At 39.6% G+C, this 13,369-nt stretch overlaps 2 protein-coding genes across 8 annotated transcripts in view; one reads left to right on the top strand and one right to left on the bottom strand.

Annotated features, from left to right (window-relative positions):
• Window positions 1-480: 480 nt before the first annotated feature.
• dcp1a (decapping mRNA 1A) lies at window positions 481-10,015 on the bottom strand. The gene is made up of 9 exons (XM_062427839.1): window positions 9,884-10,015; window positions 9,492-9,532; window positions 8,253-8,380; window positions 5,289-5,355; window positions 4,981-5,119; window positions 4,387-4,473; window positions 3,506-4,117; window positions 3,178-3,393; window positions 481-3,085 (listed from the first exon to the last, which is right to left on the bottom strand). Exons 1-9 carry the CDS (start codon window positions 10,013-10,015, stop codon window positions 3,005-3,007), a joined length of 1,503 nt encoding a protein of 500 aa, XP_062283823.1. The 3' UTR covers window positions 481-3,004.
• Window positions 10,016-12,255: 2,240 nt separating this feature from the next.
• The window catches only part of cacna1db (calcium channel, voltage-dependent, L type, alpha 1D subunit, b), an 89,092-nt gene continuing 87,978 nt past the window's right edge, over window positions 12,256-13,369 (top strand). For all 7 annotated transcript variants that reach the window (XM_062426972.1, XM_062426973.1, XM_062426975.1 and 4 more), the window contains exon 1: window positions 12,256-12,481. In XM_062426972.1, the coding sequence (XP_062282956.1) occupies window positions 12,454-12,481 (28 nt within the window). In that variant the 5' untranslated portion in view covers window positions 12,256-12,453. The remainder of the gene's footprint in view (window positions 12,482-13,369) is intronic.

Genomic DNA, 13,369 nt, shown 5'->3' with positions numbered 1-13,369 from the left:
TTGTAGAGGCGATTCAAAAGCAAAATAGTATTTTCCAAGCGAATCAGTGAGTATTGTTATTGTTATTTAAAAACATAACTAATCCACATCAAGCTCCCTGAGGAGCTACACGCTGCTCAGGCCTGAAACCAACTGAATTTAATGTTGTCAGTGTTAGAAGCAGAATGTAGTTCAACAGACCAACAGTGAGGATTTACTGACATCTGGTGGCCACACAAACAAACTGCACCCTCCTGTACTAGTAGGTAGATAGGTATTAGGTAGAGAGGCGGTCACTTACTTAAGGAAACTATTTGTCAAAGGGTGAAAATGCTCAATATGATTTGGATTTTGTCCCAGTTAATTCATGCAGGATCAGGTACAATGTAACAGGAGAAAAAGGAATACATTTTGGGTCACCATAAAAAATAAAAAGAACCTTTCTCTGCTGACAGAAACATGGTAGCTCCTCCCAGCAGCACATAAAAAAACACATCTCTATTTTCAAATCTTTAATATCACAAAATAGTCCTAATAAACCAAATTCCGCATAATGACAACAATCTTAGAAAATGAATTTTACTTTCCCAAATAGTTGATCCAAAAAAAAAATACCTCTGGCCAATAAGATAAATTATACCACAGCGAAAAATAACCTAAAAATCTTAAATACATGACTGGGATTAAAAACAATCTCTGTATTTCAATAATTCTTCCTGTGTGCATTTATTCAGCCAACACATGCCAGAAGTGTTGGTAAAATGATTTAGGACTGGGCAATGAAGTGTACAAATGACTTGATTTACTGCGGATACTTCCCACGTCTCATATATAAATTCAACCATTTAAAAAAAACATAAAACAAAAAAAAACATCAAAATTAACTGATTCTGAAGGCGCGTGTATCTTAGCTCAACTTAAATATGCAAGACTGGCACATAGATACTGCGAGTAAACATCAAATACATTCAAATAGCAGGATCAGACACAGGTGTGCTGTCAGAGTGGGGACTTGCGCAGAAATTCATATCAGTCACCGTTGTTCGCAATGTTAAACATTTCAGATTTCATGATTTTTTTTTTTTAAAACATGTTCTGTAAGTGACAAAACATTTGAAAACCATAATCTCTGAAATGTTTGCAAAACCTTGATATAAAAAAACCCCCATTAATGTCTATGACTAAGGTTTCCATCATTTAGAGAACTACAGACATCTGAGCGCTAACTAATGTTGCCTGATCATCCTTGAGTCGACTTCTGACATCAAATATCACTTTACCATCTGTTACAAAAACCTTACAACCTAAAATGTTATCCTTTTAAGTGATTTTTTAGTTGTTTTCATGGTTTTACATGTGCTGACAAGGTAAATGACACTTATTAGTAACCTTCTGTGTGGTTAGAAAATGCACAAAAGTCAGTTTTTTTTCTTGCTTTCTAAATCTTTTTCTTTCAAGTAAAAGCATCACTATCCACTCAGCATTGCATGTGATGATGAGACAGATGTGCTGCCTCCTGTTCCCGCTGCAGTATGCGGTTCTGTGCTGCAGTAGCCATTTACTGCAAAAAAAAGCCAAATTACTAAAATGATTTTTATCTGTAAGTCTTTGTGACTGAAGACTGAACTGCAGCTTGGTAAAATAAAATGAGAAACAGGAATGGAGGTAGTTTGTATTTTTCATCATTAGTTTGAATTACTGATATGAATGGAAATAACTGGTTTGAAATGAACTGAAAATATCAAATGTAGATCTGTTCCTGTTGGGGTTTCCAATCAATTTAATATCAATGGATAAACATATTTTTTGTGTGTTTTTGCTTACTTTACAAAAAGTTATATATCAGCTGCAGAAGCCAAAGGTTTGGATAAACTAAGCTCTATCATATCATATTAAAATCCCATACCTAAATCCTGGTATCCATCCCTAAAGGCTTTGCAACTGTAGTCTATCGTATGTTCCCCTCCAGGAACAAGTTCTGTGAGCTCAGCTGGTGGAGGGGAGGTGAAAGACAGATGATGAAAAAGGAGAAAGGAAAAACAGCAAAGGAATTTCGTCGGCGGTACCTCTATGGACACATGGCAGTCTGCAAAAGTAACATTTTTAAAAAAGCAACTGAGAGGAGTTGATCCTTAGTTTTGAGCTCTTAGCTGCAAGTGCTTCTTCCAAACAACTTTCGTCTTCCTTGGACAGGAGTTAAAAAACATCCTCCTTGTTAACAGACACTAACAAACACAAAATGCCACAAAAGCTGCAACCTTAACAAAAACTGTGTTCAGCGTATCTGTATCTTTACCAAAAATATACAAGCGTCAGCATCACTTTGATGGAGAGGGTTCAATAGGTAGTTAGGAGAACTGAGTCCTTTCTAATACCACACAGTGGGACAGTTTGTCAGTTTGACCCCTTAAACAGCTCGGAGGTCCGCAGTACAGAGGTCTTTGTCTTAATGAGGAGCTGGAGTGTGACGTTTGTTATCTCTTGCACTGCGAGAACCCCAAAGATGAGAGATGACTAGGGGAAGGAGAGTGTGATCGAAAAATCATCTGTGATTTGAGGTCACTGAAGCTCCACTGTGGTCCTGTCCTCCACAGAATTACACCAGCAACAGATAATCTTTACCAGTGTCAAGCTGTCAGTTTTACAGTATTTATAAAGTAAAAAAAAAAAACAACAACTCAAGGCCGCACTGGCACTTTTTATCTCCTTCTGCTCTCCCTCAGTAGTTCTGGTTTGATGTGTAGACAAAAAGTCGATCCAAGTTTTAACGTTATTAGATTGGACAGCATCAGAGTTTGAGTGAGGACTCAAAAAACAAGTTCTGAGTCAGGATCAGAGGGTTAAATGGAGCGATGCATGCTATAATATCCCTCAGAACTGACTCGTTTTGAAGAGTTGTGGTGTACAGTGCGTCAAAAACCTGTTTGATGCACTTCTTTTATCTCATTGGCTATTGGTCTCTTCAAAGGTTTTAAAGGGGTTGGTTGTAGCTCTTAACGTTACACCGGTGATGTCCAAAGTAGAACTATAGCTTCATGTTGCTGAAGTCCTTGGACAGACTCTGCAGGTAAGCATCATGAATGGTACCGAGGAAGTCTGGGTCGTTCTGAACAGGGAGGAAGTAAACAAGAGAATGAACAAACTGCACAAAACTCTGACTTTTTCCACACTATTATGTCTTTTATGGCCTTGGTGTACCTTGATGAGGTGTATCAGAGTCTCCTGTAGCTGTGCTTTGCTGCAGGGTGCTTGTGGAGGCTCCACTGCTCCTACAGAGGGGGAGGAGAGCTCAGAGGGGGCAGGAGGGACCACTGATGCTGCTGCTTTATTGACTGATTGCTGGAATGCGCTGGGGGACAGAAGCACAGAAATGTCTGACCCTGGAACAGCGAGACCTGGACTCATGGGGACAGCCTGAGAATAGAAAAGGAAAGACAGAGAGACAACAAACAACATGCTGCATTATCATTTAACCTGCTGGGGTATAAAAGTGAATGTGAGAGACTTCTTAAAAAAAAACACTCACAGAGATCGGTTTGATCAGACCTGGAGCCTGAGAGAAAACATCCATCTCCTTGCCGTGCTGGAGAAGAGGTTTCCCCATTGGCTCCTGGAAGCTGTGGGGTGGGAACAGTGTGCTCGGCAGGAAGTTGGGTGCAAGGATGGGTTTGTGGATGTCCGAGTTCACTGACTGCACTGGCGATTTGAGGGTGCTGAGTATCTCCTGTCCCATATAGGCTGTTGGAGCTGCTGATGATGTTGGAGGACCAGGGGGGGCTGCACGAGACTCTGAGGCAGCTTGAGGCATCATGAGAGGGGAGACAGAGCACAGAGGTTGGGGGTCTGGCCTGGGTCCCACTGACTGGAAAACAGGGCTTGGGTGAAGTGCGTAAGGAGCTGGGAGCAGGCCGTGGGCTTGGTGCCGCTGATTTGACCCCGGGTCCTGGGCTGCGAGTTGTGGAGCGAGGAGAGGGTTTTGGTGGGCTGGAGTGGGATATGACTGGTTCTGGATGAAGACAGTGGAGGGCTCACTGGGAGCAGTGGTGTTTTGTGCTGGCATGGAGGGTAGAGAGGCATCCTTAGGGATGGATGAGCCGAAGAGCTCCTCAACTGTGATCTGCTTCACTGTATGAGTGCTCTGATGTAAAAAAGAAAAAAAATCAGTGCAAACACGAACAGAAAATAAATAAACAGCAGTGTTAATTATCAGGTGATCGTTTACTTTAAGTCATTCATAAAGTAAAAATACCAAACAGTTGCTTACATTAAAATAATGGTGGGTTTTGTATGTTGGACAAAACAAGCAATATGAAAACGTAAAACTATTGGTGTTACTGTTATAAAAGATTATTCAATAATGATTTAAAAAAAACTATTATTAGCAATGAATGAATACCATGTGTGTACCTTTTCAGGCTGCAGTGTGCTGTGGGGATGATCTGTAGCTGCTTTGACATTTGGCTCTGTAGATACCTCTGAATCACCTGCCTGAGCCTGACACACACACACACACACACACACACACACACACACACACACACACACACACACACACACACACACACACACACACACACACACACACACACACACACACACACACACACACACACACACACACACACACACACACACACAAACAAACAAACAAAATCATTTTCAGCCAGAGGATAAATATATAGAGGGGCAGGGGTTAAACAACCAGAATAATTAAAAATACTTCCACCTAAATGCTTAAAATGACACCCCCACACCTGAAATAATCCCAAATTTAGTACCGCTGTAACCTAGCATGTCTGAGTCATGAGTCTGTATCTCTTGAGTCGAACCTGTGAAAAGGATTTCAGTCAGTGTTAAAGAGGCATCGAGGGAATAGAAAAAAAACACACACACCCAGAATTCATTCTTCAGATTCTGTGTTCACCTGTACAGTGATAAACTCAACACATTTACTCATCTACGGATGTAAAGAACAGGTTAATTTTTAATATGTGTTCTCACTCTCTGGTATTCCTCCTTGGCTTTGCTGAGCAGTTCCAGGATGTCCATGGGTCGTGGTTCTGTGGCACCGTTGGTCCTCCTCGGCTCTGCTCTCTCTGGTGATTCTCTCTGGGCATGGTCTGCTTCTAGTTTCACAATCCTGGGGGAGAGGTGAGGCATTCATTTTATAACAATTATTGTTTATCTAACCGTCGCATTAAATATGTGCTGAAATAATCTCTTTGATGGAAAACAGCTCTTTGTGAAGCTAACAGTGAGGCTTTTTTCACCATCTCTTCCATACACAGTCCATATGTCTGGCTACTTACTTGACCATCAGTTGAGCAATGCGTTGACAGTCCCTCTTGTCATAGAACCAAATACTGTAGATACCCACTGGAACAAAAACACAAACACTGTACATTACAACTTGTTTACTTTAGCCATGTTATGGTCCAAAAATCAGGCAGAACAGTGGACGTGGTTCAGTTTAGACTTCATTGGGTGTCTGCATATATGGTCATGGTCAAGGTTGTCAGCGTGTACAGTCATACGTTTTGGGTGTTTCACACTGACCCTCGTGGACCTGGAGAGGGGATGAAATGTATGTGACACAGATGTGGAAAGTATAAAATGGGCGTCAGTTCTCTGTCAGCGTCCTCAGTCACAGAACTGCTTTGAGCTCTGATTGTTCTGGCAGAGCTTAGAGTCCAATTTAGACAAATCAACATAGTTGCACATACAAGTCAGAAGAAATTAGATTTGAAGTCAGAATAGAAACTCCTGGTTGGAGTAATGCGAGTGTAAAGCATGAATGAAATGACAGGCTTTTCACAGCATGTGTAGATAGCTGTATTGATTACAATAGAAGTGCATCGTTCAGATACTGAAATGTGCCCTGCCTTTTTTATTGTGTCATTCATGAGCATGAGACAAACATGAGACAAAGTCCACAGAGTTCCTTTAAGTGTTATATTAGACAAAACTCTTCACACATAAAACACAACAAAACAAAACCGTATATAGTGACTAGTTGAGGTTTTATAATGGGATAGGAATAATTGCCTTAGAGTGCAGAGTTTTGTAAAACTTTATCATCTCAATACAATTCAATATGTTGAGTAACTGTCCGGGATAGCAGGATATAAAGGGACAGCATTTCACTATTATTAGTTTCAATGCATCATATATAGTGGGCCTGCACAGTGACTGACTCAAATGAACAAGATGCAAAAAGTATAGTATAAAAAAAAACAATGAATCCCTGCAACTACAATGCAAAGAACCTGTGCTCATTTTAATCACAGTGTATCCGCTCTGAGAGAAAATGGACAAAGTTTTAAATCAGTCCACACAGATTTATAACAGTTATTGTAAAATGTCATCAGCCACACACACACACACACACACACACACACACACACACACACACACACACACACACACACACACACACACACACACACACACACACACACACACACACACACACACACACACACACACACACACACACACACACTGTATGTGAGTTACACTGCCTGTGTTTCATTTGTGTGTACGTGATGAAATACTGGCTTATTCAAGGTCCCTCAAGAGGCTGGTAACCTAGCAACCCAAGTGTTTGTCTCCCTGCTGCATCTACTGGGACTGAGGGGAATACGGATGGGTGTAAACAGGTGTGTGTGTATCCAAGTACACAGGTCTCTCTCCAACTTTGAGCACACTCATCACCCTCAGGCAGTGACTTCACTGGCACTTAAAAAGCGGCAAGACAGAAATAAACACGGCACGTTAACTATCAACATCTCTGAAGAATTCATCATCCCTGTGTTACACTCCTTGCTCTTCCCTCATCTAACTTGTATCTCGCTCATGTTCACAGTGGACTCTTCGAACCATCTCAAAGGTAATTCTCTCACTCAAGAACAGAAACCTGGACTCTACCAAACAACAACCACACCTTCGCAGAGAGAAAATCATAAAAAACTGACGACTATGCACATCTGAGAAGAAGAAAAGTTGGACTGAAGAAAACCTGAGTGAGAGAGCTACACAAGCAGTTAAAACCAACAGATGGAATAAAAACCAGGAGAGGACCATCATAGAGTATTTACTCCAATCACTTTTCCTGAGTGGACAGCTGGCAGTGTTAAGAAGCACTTCATCACAACCTGAGGACCGAGTCTGAGGAATGAAAAATGACAGGAATAGCTTTTGAACTGATGTGACGCTACTGGAGAAGCTGCTTTGGCTTGAATACCAACAAGAAATAACATCATGTCTTCCATACCGGCCAGGCTGATAGGCAAACCAAGTCAAAAAGGGGAGCAGTCTACTTTGACGCTGACTCTTGCCATGTTATTTTTTCTGATAAGCAAACAAATGGGAAAGCAATCAAATTCCTTATTCATTGCTGTGATGAAATTGCTGTTCAGACTTCTGATAGATTACCTCGGTGGCAGTGCAGTCAGTTACTTTCTGAAGATCTGAGGAACTTCATCACTTCTTTTATTTCACCTTACTTCCTGTTGAATACTTTTCCTACAGAGGAGCTTGAGTGTAGCACTGGCACATATCTGGATAAAGCCATCATCAAAAGCACAACTTATATATTAAAAAGAAGTCAGATTCATAATAAAAAGGTCTTTTTGGCTGCGGCTCCAATGCAGAATCGTATCCGAACCGAGCTGAAACTATTACCGTCTGATAGGCCTGTGTGAGGTCATGAGTGGAAAAGTCGACTCACAAGAAGTATTCTTGCTTAATGTGACTCCAAGACGCCAAGATGACTTCAAGCAAAAGGGAAAAGAAATGTTTCAGAGAACACTGGGGAAGTGTTGGTCCGGCATTTTCAGAGGTACCACTGTGTTCTGTTACATTGTGTATGTATGTGTGTGTGTGTGTGTGTGTGTGTGTGTGTGTGTTTGTTTTTAGTGAACGTAACTAATATCAAGATGTGCATAGTGAGTGTATTTTTCTGTTACAGAGCAGTGTTTCATGGGAGTGGAGCAGAAACTTGATAAAATCATCTGTAGCTAAAAAACAATTAAATGATTTTTAATATTTTGCACAGCATTTATAGATGCAGATTCTTAACATTATTCTGGACCCATGGTCACTGACGTTTTGCTACCTTTCACTTCTCAAGAAACAATGAAATACTTAAAATATTGGATCATTAAACATTAAATAATAATCTCCGAGTACATCTGATTTCAGTCCACACTGATACAGAAATGTCTGTCCATCTATTGTACATCTGCTGTTTTAAAGCACTACACAATACTCACAGTTGCCGTTCCTGTAGAGCAGGAAAGGATCCTGCAGCTGGAACTCCAAGTCTTTGTTGATTGGCTCCACCAGGTTCTCTGTGCTCAGTCGGTTCATAATGGTGAAGCCATGGTGAGGGGAGGCAGACCTTAGACCAAAAAAGATTACAAACACTGAAATTATATTCATTCTGTAGATGCTTTAAAATCTTGCTGTCACTTAACTGATTGACTTCCCCCCCCCCACTAACATTACTTTAAAGTGTAATTAACTCCATTAATATAGTGAAAAATGAAGTATTTTTTATATTAACACATCACTTTACCAGAATGATCATATATTTTTTGTAACTGAGGAAACAGTATTTTGGTTGTGGACTTTTGGAGCCCTCTGTAAACAGTAATGAACAACTGCAACTGTCATTTACATTGTCAATTTATCAATGGATTAACTCTTCCATTAACTGATTCTTAAAATTGAAAAGAAAGGACATATGGCCACGTTGACAAAGGACCAACATGAGAGAACATATGACACCCTTTATAAAGACTTAACATTCATTTTCTGTTAGTTTTCACACTGAATTTTAAATAACACTTAATGGTCTGTCATTTAGTTGAAAATCTGAGAGGAACTGAAAGTGTTAATATCTGTAACCCTAAACGTTATGCTGGCCTCTTTAACTTGACTTTTGATTAATGTTAGATGGAATGATTATGGCTGTTATATATATTCTAATTGTATTCATTTGTCTATATGTATTTTACTGTTTTTAATATTTTACTTCTATCACTTTACTTACCTTCCAATTGTTTTACATTTAATATTCATACGGTCCCATTATAACTGATGAGTTGTCTGTAAAGCACTTTGAATTGCAATAATTTGAATGAAAGGTGATTCATTGTTTGATAAGATGGACAGTCGCTTATTTTAATTTGGAAAAGAGCCAAAGAAACCTCAAAATAATAATAAAAAAGAAAAACAAACAAGTCCTGATAGACGAGATGCTAAGTATTTTTACAATTTAATATTCAGTGTGACAAAAGATTGACGTAAGATGGCTTATTTTAGAATAATGATTCCTTGCAAAACCCAAATGATGGACTATCACACGGTGTCTACTGAAGAACTCCTTTATGTGTTTTTTGTTTGTTTGTTTACTTGTGGCCTACACACATGCGCAAAGAAACGTAAACAAGTGAACAACCTTCACGGTCATCGTGTTAAATGATTAAAAAAACACTTTAAATGCTTACCTTGTATAAACAAACAGGGTACCTTCAATTTCGGTCTTCTCCTACAATGAGAAGTGATTTAATTTGTCAACATTTACATAAACAAACAACAACAACACTTCCTGACGCAAAACGTGCTTAACATTAGCGGACAGAGCTAGCTGACTGATGCTAGCTCACACAAATTAACACTAACTTAATGTTATAACTAAAACACTAAACAGAGAAGAGGGCGCTAGTATCTAAATAATATGTCCGTGGATATATCTGGAATAATTACAGTTTGATAAATACTGAAGTGTTTCTTTGGTGTTGTTATGTTGTTTTTATCGAGGAGCTAACATTAGCATGCTAACGTGACACCATTTCCAATTGGTCACAAGAATTAGTTTGGGCTCTCCGGACAAACATACCCATTCATTGGCTTTGGAGTTGAAGTTGTAGAGAGCCACCTGACCGGTAACATCGAGCAGCTTGTTAATGTACGGGTCTTGTCTCTGTAGAGCTGCTAAGCTCATCATATGTCCTGCGTTTACGGTCTCCATCTTGGATGTGATTATTGCTCCCGCACGGACAGATTTCTGTGGACACTTATAACTTCCGGTACCAAAAGTTTTCACCACATTTGTTTATTTAGTTATGTATTATTTATTTATTTTTTTGTTCCCCTGAATGTTTTATAAAAAACGTTTATTCCACTGAGATTAATCTCAAACGTCATTTAGGTCACTCCCAATTTGTTAGAGTGCTCTGGCTGCTTAAAAACGAAATGTTTGTAGGAAATGATGGTCAGCCTCACGAGCTTAGCATTAGACGACAAAAACCAATCAGGCTCTAAATAAATGATTAACAAAATTCCTCATCTGATGACAAAACATATTTTGTCTGAAGGTCCAAACCTAGAAACAATGAACAAACATGGTCATTTGGTCAAATAATTGTCCTACTGCTGTACAGGTTTTAAATTAAAATAGGCTAAAATAAATTAACCGATAACAAGAACAGACAAAACTGGTGGCCTGTATATTTTAAAGAAACACTGAAGAGAAAATGTGGTAATGTAGAAACTGGAGCTGGTTCATTTGACTATCACATCATGTTTCTAATAATTGGATGTATCTGTCTGCTGAGAGAAATACTGACAAGCTACGTGTTCCGTGAATACCACTGGGTTGCGCTGCAGTATTTATTTTTGAGTCTAATATGTGGTCTTTATTCTGAGAGCCTGTCTGCACTACAGACCACAGATGAAGAACTGTTTTATGGGGTTCACTCACTGTGAGTCTGTTGTGTGTAGTTATAAAGTGAATTCACATGAAGTCCTGACATTTTAGCTTTTAACAGTAACCAAAACGACATACGGATACATAATAAATACACAAATAGCCCAATAAATAGGCCATTAAAAATGAGAGTGTAATTCCAACTCTGATGTTTATTTTTGTTGGGTTCGTTTGTTTAAAAGACTTCTATCAGAAAATCTTTTAGTCAATAAATACAAAACACAAAGTTTCTAGTCTGTTATTATTTGCCCCATGTTGAGTTGCAGCTGCCTAACTCACCTGCTCTGTTGCGGGAACATTGGAGCAGGATTATAATGGAGGGATTACGCGCTGCCCGTTATCCTCCATACAGGCACCGGTAATCCAATCACTGGTAACTTTCCAGCACAGCTCCGGCGACTCATTTCCTCTCGAATCGCGGTGGAGTGAGGGCATAAAACGGCGCTATGAGGCCCCAGAAGAGAGCCAGGTGACAGAATGCCGTTCATAATAAGGGGAAGACCCCTGAGGGGTAAGTACCTGCAATACAGTTTGGGGTTTAAGTGGAGGAAAAGGATGAGAGCTATCCACAAATTATAGTGGCAGGGGAAAGTCAGTCACAGAGGCTCTAACAATGTGTTTAATAGTTTGCCATTAATGTGAATGGTTTCCTGTGAATACATAAACTGAAACATTAACAGAAATACTGATAAGGCCGTTTCATGTTGTGGGCCTATTATCTGGTTTAATGCTACTTTTAATTATTGTTTTACTAACTAACTAGACATTTAAGACACACTTTCTTAGACAGATGTTTTAGGTTTGATATGTCCGCCTCTCCTTGTGTTTATGACACTGTGTGACACGCTGCTTTATACATTTTACTCTTTATACAAACAATGTTAGTACAATTCATGCAGCTACACTGTTGACATCACTGCTGTTTCTTTGCTATAAATGTTTCATTTAGTGCTGTGCAGTCATCCTCAAAGTGGGGTCCCCCTGGGGTGATTGCGGTGGATCCCTAGCAAAGAGAGAATCATTTATTTTCACTATAACACAATGACAGAATGTATGACTATTTTGATCATACGTTGCATACACTTTCTGTTATAAAAACATCTAAAAAAAAAAAATCTTAACAGGTGGGAGACAAAATGTGGGTCCGCAGTCTAATTTGCGTTACTTTAGGGGTCATTGGCGTGAAAAAGTTTAATAACCACTGACTTAGTAGGCTATTTCCAATCACATATAGAACACAGCCTACAATTTGTCATTTTAGTGTTATGTATAATTAGCTTTATCTGTCTGAAAATATTGGACAATGGTGTCAGACTTTTTTTTTAGCTGAGATGTTTATTAACTTCTTTTGAAGTTTAAGCAACAGGTGTAGGCGTTTTTGTTGTTTTGTTTGTGGCCACTATGTGATTTCATATCCAGTGCAGTGATTGCTCCAACTTGTGGCTGCATCCAGGCACAATAATTGACAGCAGTGGATTGACTGCTGCTGTCAGCGCGTCCTCTCGGATCCGCCGAGAATCTGCAGCCAGGCACCCGGATGTGGCGAAAATGTTTGGCGCTCCTCTCAGGGTTTGCGCTCGGAAAACATTTTATTATTCAGGTTAACGTCTCGGCTCAGGCTCGCACGTCGACAGCTTTGGATATGTTTTTTCCAACGATGAGTTGGATTTAAAACGGATATTTTCAATGTGGATTCAAGGATGCAAGAAGCAGATGAACAGTCAGAAGGTAAAAAAAACCGAGCGTGGAGCGCAGGAGGAGAGTTGGAGAGAGAGAGGGAGTGAGAGAGTGAGAGGGAGAGATGGACATCTGATTATTCTGTGTTATTTTATTTTGAGGGGTGTAACCCTAACCCTGCTTCTCTTATATTTTCCCAATTGATTTTAGTCCACAGATTGAGAATTAATCTAGTAGATGCTTATTTTAGGCTGAAAGTTGCATAACAGCAGTTATCAAATTTACTGGGAAACGAGTTATGGCTACTTCTTCGAAAAATGGTTGGCTTTACATTTGGTGTGACATTAAATTGGTTGCTTTAGAAGCCCGAGACAGGACGCATTGGATCTGTGGACTATTTGAATGAACTGAGCGAGGCGTGGTTAACTTTTCAACTAGTTAAATAAATTGGTTTAAACTGGTTCAAACGCTGTACTGTTTAGAAAAGCCACTCCGGGTCAAAGTCGGGAACATCAGCAGAGTCAACAGTTGTTATCCAGCAGCGTGTGACAGATGTGCGGAGTCTAGCAGCAGAAGTGTTGGGATAATTCCCGTTAGAATTAGAGATGTTACACAGGCTGTGATCATCATTAAATAATAGGCTGCATTTGTCATTTTGCACATGTCGTGCACGAATAATGTCCCCTTTAGTAGGATTAGGAATGACCTTTCTCATACATGTCTCACCGTGTGTGATCAGACTGATTCCAGGTAAACTCAAGTGGAACTGCATGCTCAGAAATGTTCAGCATTGATCCCACTGATAATATGTTGCACATCTCATGTTACTCATTAGCTTAATTATCTTTCAAATGTGTGTTTCACATAAATATCTTTCATTAGACAAAGCCTGGCCTTAATAAAACATAGATCCAGTGAACACATCAGAGATGAAAGATC

Source organism: Scomber scombrus, chromosome 10, assembly GCF_963691925.1.
Source record: "Scomber scombrus chromosome 10, fScoSco1.1, whole genome shotgun sequence".
Classification (NCBI taxonomy): domain Eukaryota; kingdom Metazoa; phylum Chordata; class Actinopteri; order Scombriformes; family Scombridae; genus Scomber; species Scomber scombrus.
Note: the sequence above shows the minus strand (reverse complement) of the source record. Positions and strands in the feature narration are given on the sequence as shown.

Bases quoted from the DNA above. Each gene is read 5' to 3' on its own strand.
- dcp1a (XM_062427839.1), bottom strand. From the start codon at position 10,015: ATGGAGACCGTAAACGCAGGACATATGATGAGCTTAGCAGCTCTACAG. The intron at 5,120-5,288 runs GTAAGTAGCCAG...CCTCTCCCCCAG, and splicing joins ATTGCTCAACTGATGGTCAA to GATTGTGAAACTAGAAGCAG. The intron at 3,394-3,505 runs GTGAGTGTTTTT...TTCTATTCTCAG, and splicing joins GTCTGATCAAACCGATCTCT to GCTGTCCCCATGAGTCCAGG.